We start from the raw sequence: 12957 nt of genomic DNA, 5'->3' as shown, positions 1-12957 counted from the left end.
GTGCGCTGCAGTTTAATCTAGATAGTATTCAGTACGTAAGAGGATTCGACACACTTGGAACGTATAGGAAGAGGTCAAGGGGAAAACTCAGGAAGACCATTAACCTTGCCCTTTACTATGGGTGGAACATGGCAATAGTGAAGGATACATTCAACCTTCTGTTTCGCTATCTGTTACTTAGTCATTGGCTGGGTCCTTGTTACAGGAAATTCTAACTATTCAGACTGACTAAATTGCACAGTCTAAACCTTAACACTCTGGGGATGTAGAATTTGTGTAGCAGCAGATAAACTGATGCAGCAATAATGTCTTCACCAAAGTGAAACAGGTTAGTAATCTTCCCTAAAACTCCAGGTCAGTTCCAGACCAGCTTACAGTTCACTAGTTCTGCAATTGAAACCAATACTAACAATACAAACTTCCATTACAGCAACATAAACTAACATGATCACAGAGGTTCCAATGGGTTGCTTCTGAAGCAATAAATTTCCACTTAGCAACCAGTAAGGCAATGGATTGTGAAGCAGACGGGCTCCAACATTACAAACTGCCTTGAGCCCAGTTGTCCTGCAGATGTCCAACCCTTGCCTTAAACACTTATGTCTGAAGAATTACCAGTTTGTACTAAAAAGGCAGCTACTGCATTTGGAATTGTGTTCCAGCATAAGTCACCATCTTTAAGGGAGCAGGAAAAGGAATGAGAGAACAGACATAAGCGCTATCAATTTTAAAATAGGATTTATTTCCCACATATTCAGAAAATGACTCCACACTGCAACATATATAATTACATCAAAGTCTCAACTACATACAATTGTATAAAACAAATGTCAGGAGAACTCCAACATATAAACACAAATTGGACAAAGTAGACATGGATTTATACCATGGCAATGCAGTGACTCATTAAGCTAAAACAGCAGTACATGGTATGGTTGATTGGTGGATCTTGGAAGTTTCTGTTTATGATTCCCAAAAAACCACCTAGTTCCTGAAGCAAGGAAGTTCTGAGTGGAAATCCAGGGCTATCCGAAACGGAATGGAACAAAAATGTGCCCTGAGCCTGTGGCATTTTTGACAGTTCACATTTGAATATTTCTAACAGGAACAGGAACATTTCTCTTTAATCAGTTGCAATTTTGCATAACTAGTTAACCAGAATATATATTAATTAGTTTCACGAACATGCATTCTTCATCAAGTGTATTTTTGAGAGAGGATTTCATTATTCACAACAGCCCTTCGGAGCTTTTCTAATTAAACCCTCTATTAGCAGAGTGCACCAGGTATTATGCTCGTTAGTACTAAGCAATTAATTCTTAACTGCTCCTCAGATGTGGCTTAGCAAGTTGACTCAGGGCAACTAAGGACCGGCAATAAATGCCAGCCTTGGCAGTGATGCCTGGCATCCCAAGGAAGTTATTTTTATCAAACACATGGTGTAAAATGGAATTTACTGTATCGGCGAGTTTAGCCTTTGAAGTGCATTGTTATACCCTGCAAAGTCAAGCTCATGACTAAAACAATGTTGTATAGTACAGAAAGAGGATTCTCCTCATACACCCGGAAGCCCTCATTGGAAGGAGGTCCTCACAACCAAACCTAGTTTCTACTTCAAGGGAGTTTGGGGGAAGGTCTCTCATTAAAAATAAATGTCCTGATTCAACAGTTACTGAGTTATGCTCCCTGATAGTAACATGGTAGCTGTAAAGCGGTTAACACAACATGGATTACTTTTCCCATCACTTGCACAATGAGGTGAAAAAGAACGCAAAAAACTGGAGGAAAAACCTGATCCACAAACAATAAATAAAATAATCAAGTATCTATTGCACTTGCCATGCATGTCTCCTGTGTGCTCCCTAGGATAGAGGACTCCTCAGTCACCAGTGCTGCATTTGGTGGTCATCGTTACTTGGCAATATTCCTTTGACATTTATTTCTAACAGTTTTTACATTGAATGTTAATAGAACTATTAAAAATGTTACAGTAGAGATCACATTAACCTTCTGATTGTCTGCACAGTTGTACATTCAATTTTCTCCAGGGAATTTCTTTTGTGTTTTCGTTTAAATTCTTATAAAATAATTAGGGATATAGAGTTCAGAGCTGAGATTTGCACACTTGATTTGCAGCCCATGCGATTTTCCATCAATGATAAGTCAAGATCTTCAATGGGAGTGCTAAGCAAGTTAACCCACTCTTAACAGTTAGCTCGTGAGGCAAGGTCAGAATGGAAATGAAAATTGGAGAGAGAGCCACCCCTAAGCCAGCGGCATTTTTGATAGCTCGTATCTGAAAAGGTAATAAACCAAAATTCAACAGTAATGGGTGTTACATTGCTCTTTGATCAGTTGCAATTTATATAACTAGTTAAACAGAATATACATTAATAGGTTTACGAATATGCGTTTTTATTAACCCTTAGGTTGTAACTTTAAATCCTCTGTGCCATTAGTTTCTTTCAATTGTATTTTCAGGGCTGCATTCACACATTTAATAGTTGATGTTTATAGCAGAAATTAGGATTCTATGGCAAGGCAGTGCTTGCATTATGAGGAAAGGTTAGACAGACTAGGCTTGTTTCCACTGGAGTTTAGAAAAGTGAGGGGTGACTCGATTGAAGTACATAAGATCCTGAACGGCCTTGACAAGGTGAACATGGAAAGGATGTTTCCTCTTGTGGGTGAGTCCAGAACAGGGTGCCCTGTTTTAAAATTAGGGGTCGCCCTTTTAGGACAGAGATGAGAATATTTTTCTCTCAGAGGGTCATGCAACTTGGAACTCTCTGCCTCAGAAGGCAGTGGAGGTGGGGTCATTGAATATGTTTAAGGCAGAGGTAGACAGATTCTTGTTAGGCAAGGGAATCAAAGGTTATCAGAGGTAGATGGGAATGTGGAACTCGAAACACAAACAGATCAGCCATGATCTTATTGAATGGCGGAGCAGACTCGAGGAGCTGAATGGCCTACTTCTGGCTCCTATTTTGTATGTTCATATTACGATATGGTTTTAAAGATTTAAGCAACTTACTTGCTCTTGGTCCCTGAGCCTTAACCATTTTGGAGTGGGGTGTGCTGCCCACTAAGTGTTGGGGAGGGATATTCGAAACCACAGCTGAACATCATTCGTTCAGGGAGAGAGAGAGAATTGTCTCACAGGTACATCAGGTTTGTGCTGTGCAAAAAAGCTGCAGATTGCCAGATTGGAGAGCAGCACCTTCTTGAGCTAGTAGTGGGAGTCCTGTTAACCGTTTTGAGTGCAAGTCCCTTTTTTTTTGGTGTATAGACTCAGTACATACCAGTCTGGGTCTGTGAGGCAGTTCAAGATTTCCTGCATTCAGAAAATGCTTGCAGCAAAAACCTGTACAGCTGCTTTATTGATTAGTTCTTACAGTTTTGCCTTACATGAAGGCTCATAAAACAGAAGCGACTTTTATTAGAATGTTGGAGTGTACTTAAAAGAGTAAAGTTTAGGAAACAGACTTATAAAGAATGTAAAATAAGATTACTATAGATAATAATATAATAATGTAATAGATAACCTATAGTTAAAAAATATATAGATAAGCAAAGTTTTCGGCTATCTTAACTGTGTTTAGAAAAATGCATCATCTCTCATCTCAGGTTGTTGTTACAGCCACTGCTGCTGCTGCCTGCAGATGGATTATGGCTTATTTTACTCAATATCTGTAAAGCTGTTGATTGAAAGCAGAGTTCATTTTCACTGACTGGGATGTAAATCTAGTATGAAGCATACCGTTTCAGGCCACAAATGCTTCCATGAGCAGCTTATGTCATCACCTGAGTAAAACTCTGGTTACAATACAGTTGATTTTATTTACAGTTACTCTTAAAAATGAATTCCTAATTTCTACTAATGATTTCACTACTTAACACTGACAATAATGAGAACAATAGTAAACAGCCTATAATGCAAGTATCTACAAGTCACCTACATTCATTATCCAGGTGGCTAATTTTAAATCACACAATATTTCTATTCCTTTTTTTCCATCCAATCAGCAAGTTTAGAATTTATGGATGTGCTTCAAGGTACCTCAATTGCACTTGGATACAGGCAGAAACTTCAACAGGGCCTGGTTTGTATTTGCTCTATAAAGTCCTCATCTATCCTCACTCAATCTTGGGGGATCCATGCATTGCTGTTGTACATCTGAATTTCATCATGTTTAAAATATATTGCCCATAGATGTTCAGATACCTGCCTGGACACAATTATTTGGTTTTACCACACACTCCTTACATACATCCAACTCAGGAACAATAGCAAGAACAAAGTCCACTTCACCCCGAGTAGAATGATTTCCACATGGTTACTCCTTTTTTCAGTGGAAGAAAATATATTAACACAACCTGCCACAGTTCAGGTTTGTTAACTTACATCCTAACCCTGGCGGGTAATCATTTTAAACAAAATTTTAAATTGCATCGCCAAAAAAATTATTGAGACTGTGGGCTCATTGTCAAAGGATTTCTACATTACCTTTGTGCTCCAAGTCTCAAAACACCTCCACCATCACAGCCTCATACTGGCTCCAGCTTAACAGGCCCATTATAAATTCTGTTACACGTCTAGAAATTTTTAATCATTGGCCAATTTTGTTTTTCGTGGAGCCATGCTGTGCAGTTTGCCTACACAACGATGACTACACTTCAAAAGTGCTCAGGGATATTCTGAGGATATGATGATGACCATTATAAATCAATTTTCACTTAATTTCACATTCAATATAATAATAATAATAGTAATAATCATCACTTACACATAAAATAGAACTTTTTACAAGTTACTTCATAATTGCAAACATTTTCTTGATAAAATATGCCCTACTTAGGAGGTTCAGTGCTCACAAGATACCAATAGCAAATAAAAACAGCCCCTTGCTATTTCATTTTAAAAAGAGAATACCTGAAAACTTTTTCCATTCGGGTTGCCATGAAAGGGGAGGATAAATCATTCTCCTGAGTGCTTTTAAGAGTGAAATGTGGAGTAGTGGGTTTTGAAAAATGATGTAATAATGCCACAGCTATCAGTTGTAGAATATCACAACTATCAGTGTGCAATAAGTGACTGACTACTGACTGCGTCAACACTTTTCCCACGTCGCCAGGGAATATGCCAGTGCTAGGCGACCACCCTTCTACCATTTTAACATTAGGAATTACAAAGCTAAGGGCTAAACAGAAGCTAGGCACCTGCCAAAATTTCAGCTTAATATTTAATAAAATTACAAGATCATTTTCCTTTGAGATTTTTACATGTGGGCCCAAGGCCCTTAATGCAGAGACCAGCAAGATTGAAGAAACCCTGTCTGACAGCTGCCATGTGACAAAAGACAAGGGAGTGGTCTGAAGGAGACTTGTTTCCACTTCCAAGCACTGTACTTTGAATACTTCACTATGTCATCTATAAAACATCCACTGCAATAAATCTGAATTTTACAATATGATAAAGCTTCCAATCTGAAGCACACAGAAGGTTATATTACAGTTGAAACTTTGTTTAGGTGTATAAAATGGGGTAGATATTGTTAGATGGGAATTCACAGTCTATAATAGAATAAGGTGGCAGAGAATGATCCAAGAAGATTTCTGCCAGAATAGATTATGAAGCTAATTAAAAGCAGAAGCAGAGGACACAACTTTAATTTGAACCTTGTTTCCCATTATGGCACATAATTCCCATGGAAAACTGTTTCAAATCTTGAAATGGCAGAAAAAAAGCACCCTCTTAACAGAGTAATATTATAAATTTTAAAATTATCTACTACAAACTGCTGTAGCCACACAGAGCAAACAAAAGCAATGAAGTGCAAGAAAATTAACTGTAGCTAGCATTTCCCTGGGCTTACTATGGACAATCTCGGCATGGCATATGGGAATCATGAGTTTCTAAACTTAAATCCTACAAGCATGGGTTGGTTTAGAAGAATCATGGATTCCCTGAGAGGCAGTAGAGGTTGGGAGATGTTGTGTCCAACATGGGTATTAGTGCATGGTTTGGAATTAACTTTTTATTCCTGCTCTAGATAACTGGAACTTCAAAATCTTAGCAATTCAGTTTTGAAATCCAAAGAACCCCAAAAAGAATTCTTGGCTCAATATTTTAACTTCCACTTGACCATGCACCAACAACTTGCCCAGGTGTACAAACACCTGTATACATATTACTCAATCAAAAAAGGGTGAAAGTGATGACAGTCAATGATCCAAATCATATATTTTGTTTTAGCTTCATTACCTCCTCAGCATATACAAAGATATTGCCCAACACCCACCTGGGGTGTCTTACCAAATTAAAAGAACAGTTTTGGTGAAAAGTAACTGCGAATTCTAGGATCATTATTACAGGCAATTTAAGAGAAGGTTACTGCTGCTGTTGAGTTGGATTGTTGACTGTTCTGGCCACATTGCTTTTGCTAAACTTGTCTATAAGCCCTTGTTGAAGTAAACTACATCGACGCCAGGATTGCTCGCCTGAATCTGAGCCTGAAGTTCTGGTTCCAGGTGGGAGACTTTCATAGAGCTGTGAAATGAAAGAAAAACACACATTACAAATTGACTGCAATAAACTTTCCTTTATCCTTTTTTCGTCTTTAGATCTCACCCCATGATACACAAGTTACTAACCAAGTGGACGTTCAAGCAACTTGCTCTTGGGCTTGAGCTAATGCCACTGTAACCGGCAATATATGATTTCACATAGATAATGAGATTGATTCATCCTCTCATTTTCTTCCTCTTCCTCAATAGGGAGTCAGAAAAGACAACAGCTGGGAGGAAGTGAGAGGTGGGGGTGGGGGGGTGGAGGATGGTGTTGGTGGGTGAGGTGGGGTGCAAAGAAAATGGACCATGCCTTTGAGAGTAAGTGATAACTAAGTATTTGAGCAGAGAGTAGGAAAGTTCCCAGTGAGCACGTTTGGGTTCAGCTATGAATGTTCCTGAATGGATTCCTGGTGAGGTTCCAAGATAGAATTACCTCTTCCCAATGTGCTGCTAGGACCTCTTACCTCAGGGCCTGGGTGGTGGCACGTTGCTCAGCTGCATAGCATAGCTCGGCTGCTAGGAGGAACAAGCTGACACAGAATGATCAGATAGCCATATTGACTAAGTGTGGGAGGATTCACTGATCCATTTATAATAACCAAATTCTGGTTTGGTCATGACTTTCCATCAGAACTGGTTCAGCAGCCAATATTAACCTTAACCTGCTCTTGCCTTATTTGTTGTGTTTCCAGTATTTTTTCCTTCTTATTTCAGATTTCCAGCATCTGCAGTATTTTGCTTTCTAAATTTCTATTTGCTTTTAGGTGACACATCAAACGGAAATTGCCAATCACAGCACCCCCGATGGACAGAAGTGGTACCACAGGATATTTAACATTTATTCCTCAGAGAGTTTTGACATGGGAGCCTCCAATGGTTGCTGCATTCCCACTTGGCAATTTTAATATAGAATAGAGAAGGGTCAGGATAATTTTCCCTCCAGTGAAGGAAATGCACCATTAGTATTTTAACTTTTCAAGGGGCAGAAATTCACCCATGTCGAGCAGGCTCAGCGGGGGGTGGTCAGGAAGCTGATCGCTGCCCGTGATGGAGGCCGGAAGGCAATTTGACGCTGGTGGGCCAATTAAGGCCCACCCAGCGTGAAAAGCGAGCGGCAGTGCTGAGCGCTGCCTGTGTGGATGGGCGGAGTGCGAGTCGGGTGAGCGCCACCTTCGTGCTTCATAATCTGCCTCAGGGAGATGAAGTGTTATAAAAAAAAATAAGGAAAATAAAAATGTAATGAAACATGTCCCTTCGTGTGACTGTCACATGAGCAGGGACCTGTTATTAATTAAATTTTAAAATTTTTATTTTATTTTTATTTGCTTTAGAAAACCCCATCCCGCCCGTGGATGAGGTTTCCTAAAAAGTGCAAAGGCCGCTTGGCCTTTTCGCTTGCCCACCCACTGTAAGGTTGGACGGGCAGCGAAAAATTCGAGTTAATTGATACGTTAATGGCCTTAACAGGCCTTTTAATTGTCGGCGGGCGTGCTGCCAACTCAGGCGCGCGCCCGCCAAACAAAATATCGCGCGACCACGCGTTGACATCGAGCCGCTTGCTCAACGTCAACGTGCGTCATTTTACACTCGAGTGGGTCGGGCGCCTGCTCACCCACTGAGCTAAAAATTTTACCCGAGATTGCACAAGGGCCTGTGCCTCTGCTGAGATAAGCAAACTTCTGTCCATGTCCTCTTTTCCATAACCAGATGAAGCCAACCTAACAATATCGCCGCCTGATTCCTCTTTCAGTGAAACACTGTCTGCTGAGCTTGACTAAGACTGGGAAGCGGAGGACCGAGGCCATGTTGCATCACAGTTCATTGGCACTCCAATAGGCACGGACACTGAACATCAAAGGTGAATGAAAACTGAAAATATAATGTGTCCAATACTGACAAGTTTCCACAACAATCAACGTATGAACTAGGGAAGGCAATTCAGCTGCTCATGCCTGTTCTCATTCAATGAGACTGCGGCTGATCTATATCCTAACTCCAAACACCCGCATTGGCTCCATATCCTTCAACATCCTGGTCTAGCAAAAATCTACCTTGTTCAGATTTAAAATGATTAATTGAACTAGCATCTACTGCTCTTTGTAGGGGAGTTTTCCACAATTCTATCACCCTTTGTGAGTACAAGTGTTTCCTACATTCTCTCCTGAATGGCTTGACTCTCATTTTAAGACTATCTTTTCGACTCCCTCATCAGGGTAGAAATCTCTTTCTCTATCTACCTGTCAATTCCTATCAAAATCGTAAAATGACTGGAACTGCATAATAATAAGACTCCTGTGCCTCATTAAAAAAGTCATAGCTTGCTTACAAAAGGTGCTACAATAACTAGACATGAGAAGGTTTACATACCTTTTTTGTGGGAAAAGTGCACAGCACAGTGGAGTGGCAAACACCAAGCTGAAGAGAGAGAGAGAGAAATGAAAGTTGGTGAACAACGTTATTTTGAATCTCCTGGTGCTGCATTTGAGAGCTTTTAATAAGGAGCAGGCTAAAGTAAGCTGGATGACAAGAGCCTGCCAATTTCCCCTGGGGAAAAAGTAAATTGCCTCTTCTGTATTTCTACAAAAATAGCTTGAATTTATATAGTATCTTTCACATAATAAAACATACCGAGGCGCTTCATAAAAGCGCTATAAAAACAAAACTTGGCAATGAGTCACATAAGGAGATCTTAGGGCAGGTGACCAAAAGTTTGGTCAAAGAGATAGATTTTAAGGAACATCTTAAAAAGAAGAGAGAAAGCCACAGGGTTTTAGGAACAGAATTCTAGAGATTAAGGCCTAGACAACTGAAGGCATGTCCATCAATGGAGAAGCGATGAAAATCGGGGATGCACCAGATGCCACAATTAGATAAAGCCTGGCTAAATAAGGGATTGGAATAATTTTGGATGGGCCACATGACATTCAATGGAGCGCTTATACTGGCAATGTAAGCAGCACTCAGAAAGAGCACTGCACATATTTCTGAATTTCACACAAGGAGCAATAGGCAAGCAGCAACAAAGATGGTCATGATGTTTAAATACAGATTATTTTCAGGGTTATCCTCATAATTCAGCAATCTCAGCTTAATGTTTCTATATAATAATTAAGGTCACTTAAAGCAGAGATTAAATGAATTGTTTATTTTTTGTCTCTGTCATGACCACAGGGCACTGGATGGAACCGCGAAGGCTTTATTTGTCATCGCCAATGGCCAGGTGTAATCCTCATTCATTCCTGGAAGGAGCCACAGCCTAAGAGCATCCTAGCTCTTTGTTTCTGTGACAGTTAAAGTTAAATCCATGCTGTGTGAATTTGCACTGATCTCAAGTGGATTATGCCAACAGATCTTGGTGTTTCGATTTAGGATTTATCTACCAATGAGACAACAGCACCAACAAACTTCCAGAGAATCCACAGGACAAACCACTGAAAAATTGCATTAAAAAGGCTGCATTTGCCTGGGCCTCATGTTTGAATTGCCAGGGCTAGTGGACCACACTCATGGTTTAGGCAACCTTCAATATTTTGAGTTTGAATCTCCAGAAGTAGCCTCAAGTCACTTTAATGTCAATTGTTAAATGAACTCTCCAAAATATCGTTAGAAAAATTAGTGCATCTTTTGGTTACCAAGAGTAGGAATTTGATGCAATATCCTCAATCAAATCAAGGAATCTCTATGCTCATCAATAATGCACTAATTACTGCATAGTACTGCAGTTTTGCATACCAGTCAAGGAGACAGTCAAAATGCAGGAAGATGGAACTAAGTAGATAGCACTTGCAAAGAGTTGGCACAGATTCAATGGATAAATTGGCCTCCTTTTTGTGCTGTAAAAGTATGATTTGCTCTGAATTGCAGTGTGGCTTTTTCCTTTGTATCTGTGGTACTCACTTGGGGGCTATTTTTACAACCACCTAAATAACTTCCTTTTGGAGGGATGCAACTTACTTTGCACAACAATATAACATTGCCTATAATTCATCCTCTTTGACATCACCCAGCTTTCAAGTATTTGATGTGCTACTAATGCCGCATCTTGAGTGTTAATATGTTGGCCATGCAGTTTATTGAGTGTTTAATGCGCTGCTAATGATGACAGCATTGCATAAATATAGCACAAATGCCAACTGCAATTCACTAACAACTCGATTAAAATGGTTGGACAATTCAGCATCAGCTGGCTCTAAGCACATCACCAATCAGTCCTGTAATCCTGAGGGCATTATTTCTGCATTACTGTCTTCTACTTACCAGTCAGAGGGCTCGATTTTATCAGCTCAACACTGGTAATATAATAAAAAATTAAATTTCCTTGGCAAAATATTCACATTTAACTATGGGCATTTGCATGGAAATCATTGTACAGGGAAAATTCAAAAGAAAAATTACCCTCAGCAATGGATTTAATAAAGTGCTAATTTCAGAGATTAGCACCCGGCAAGTATGATGATAATTCTCAATGGAGGGACTTTTATTCGGCTTCACCTGGAGGCTAATTCTTACCTCATAAGAGGACTATGCATTATAAACAGTGAAGCTGAAGTTGCACTGTGCAATATTGATAACAAATACATTAACATGTTCATACAAATAGTCTCTGTCCAATATCTTAACACATATCATCTTGCATTCATTAAAATAGCAGACAGTGGAACTTCATACATGCTCTCTAAACTGATTTCTCACTAGGATCTTAACCCCGATATGTTTTTACTGTAGAATTTCTGCAGAGTCACTGATTTCTTTTTTAAACTTCAAGTTGATATTGTCATATATTTACTCCTATTTCATTCATTTGTTTGTAAATTAGGTGGTGTAACAGGATGCAGCCAAAAATAACTTGACCAAAGGGCACATATTTCACAATTATGATTCCCATTATAGCTGTGTAACTAAAAGTTCTTGCAGAACTTTTACTGAGGTACATAAGGATAACTCAAAGGCCTTCTCTGTGCTTGCTCCAACAACCATTTATTATTAGAAGCACAGAAATTTACAGAAAAAGCCCATTGGGTCCTTTTTTGTCTCTGCTGGCTTTCTGCTAGAGCCAGGCAAAGCAATCCCACTGCGCAGTTCTGCTGCTTATAACAAACAATTTACGTATAAAATACTAAGATCAGCAAACACCAAAACAAAGTTAAAAAGAATTCTAAGCTTAAAATAACTCATTGGGGATGCAACTCACCAGAGGCCCACCAGCCCACTCTGAACAGGAGCATTGAATAATGGGAAACGCTGGAACAAAACAAAAAAAAAAGAGGGAAGGTAAAATATTACATTTGGCCATTAGAATTAAATTCAACCTTCTCTAATTCAGGAATTGTAATTGAGATAAAACTAGAAGCAAACTAAACATCTAACAATTCGAGGTATCACTAGCACGCATACCATAAGGACAAGAAAGCTGTAACAGACTTTTGTGAAGTGGAGAATAATTGGGGAAGGGACGATCATCGCCGCTCACCAGTTGTTCTTTATAAGCAGTTAAGATTTTTGTAACAGATAGCGAAGAAGAAATCTTCCTGTTCCCCCCATCCCTCCCAAAACACATCGCCTCATTCAGCTTAATTCAGTTCAATATTACATGATCATTACACAGAATGTGACAGTTCCACAAAACCCAAATAAGTGAAAGCTTATCACCTAAAACAAATAGTTTTTGATCAAGTTGCACATTTCAAAGTGAAAAAAAGACCCACTTCAGTGGATTGTTTCAAGTCAGTGCCAATTCCAACATACCACAGTACAACATATGTGTAGGTCAGGATCACTGTAATTAGATTCAAACACTTTTGTCTTTGTTAAAATATTTATTGACTTTTCAATGCTAGTCACAGTTAATGTTTGTACCTCAGGACAAGACAGAGCCAAGCATACTCCAGCAGGTCTTTGGCGTGGTTTAATTACACACATTGTACCTGGTTGGGTACTAATCTAGGAGGTCATTCAAAGGATTTAACACAGAACAATGAAATCAAACCCATCTCATCAAATCCATAAATTTCTAGGTGATCAATATTCAAGGGCAGTGGTACTGCTCAGCAATGTGTCTGGGCTGGAGACGTGTGGTGCATCAGTGAGAGGGGCACAAAAAATAACTTCTGCAATGGACAGCTCTGTGAACTGGAGCTTACGAATGTAAGGTTTTTATCTGACTGAGCAGTTAATCTGCTGTCAACAAAGCAGATAAGCTAAATCAGTAGTTCTATGGTATTCCATGGATTTAGCATGCAAGAAGTGAACAACTGTGCTTCAAGGACAGATTTTAATTGAGAGGTAAGTGCAGAGATGTAAATGTGTTTGCACATTGAGGAGAATGATAAATGTGATAATTATTGTAAATATACTGCAACTGAACAGTATTCAGTTCATACATGCTTA

General features: G+C 39.3%; 1 protein-coding gene across 1 annotated transcript in view; it reads right to left on the bottom strand.

The window, feature by feature from the left end:
- Positions 1-5317: 5317 nt before the first annotated feature.
- Positions 5318-12957, bottom strand: part of sfxn3 (sideroflexin 3) — a 63770-nt gene continuing 56130 nt past the window's right edge. Inside the window, exons 10-11 of the mRNA XM_078565162.1 lie at positions 8938-8985; positions 5318-6550 (exon numbers count right to left, since the gene is read on the bottom strand). Of these exons, the coding sequence (XP_078421288.1) occupies positions 6454-6550; positions 8938-8985 (145 nt within the window). The 3' untranslated portion in view covers positions 5318-6453. The remainder of the gene's footprint in view (positions 6551-8937; positions 8986-12957) is intronic.

Source organism: Cetorhinus maximus, chromosome 20 (genome assembly GCF_964194155.1).
Source record: "Cetorhinus maximus chromosome 20, sCetMax3.hap1.1, whole genome shotgun sequence".
NCBI classification, from domain to species: Eukaryota; Metazoa; Chordata; class Chondrichthyes; order Lamniformes; family Cetorhinidae; genus Cetorhinus; species Cetorhinus maximus.
This window is presented reverse-complemented; position numbering and strand designations above follow the sequence as displayed.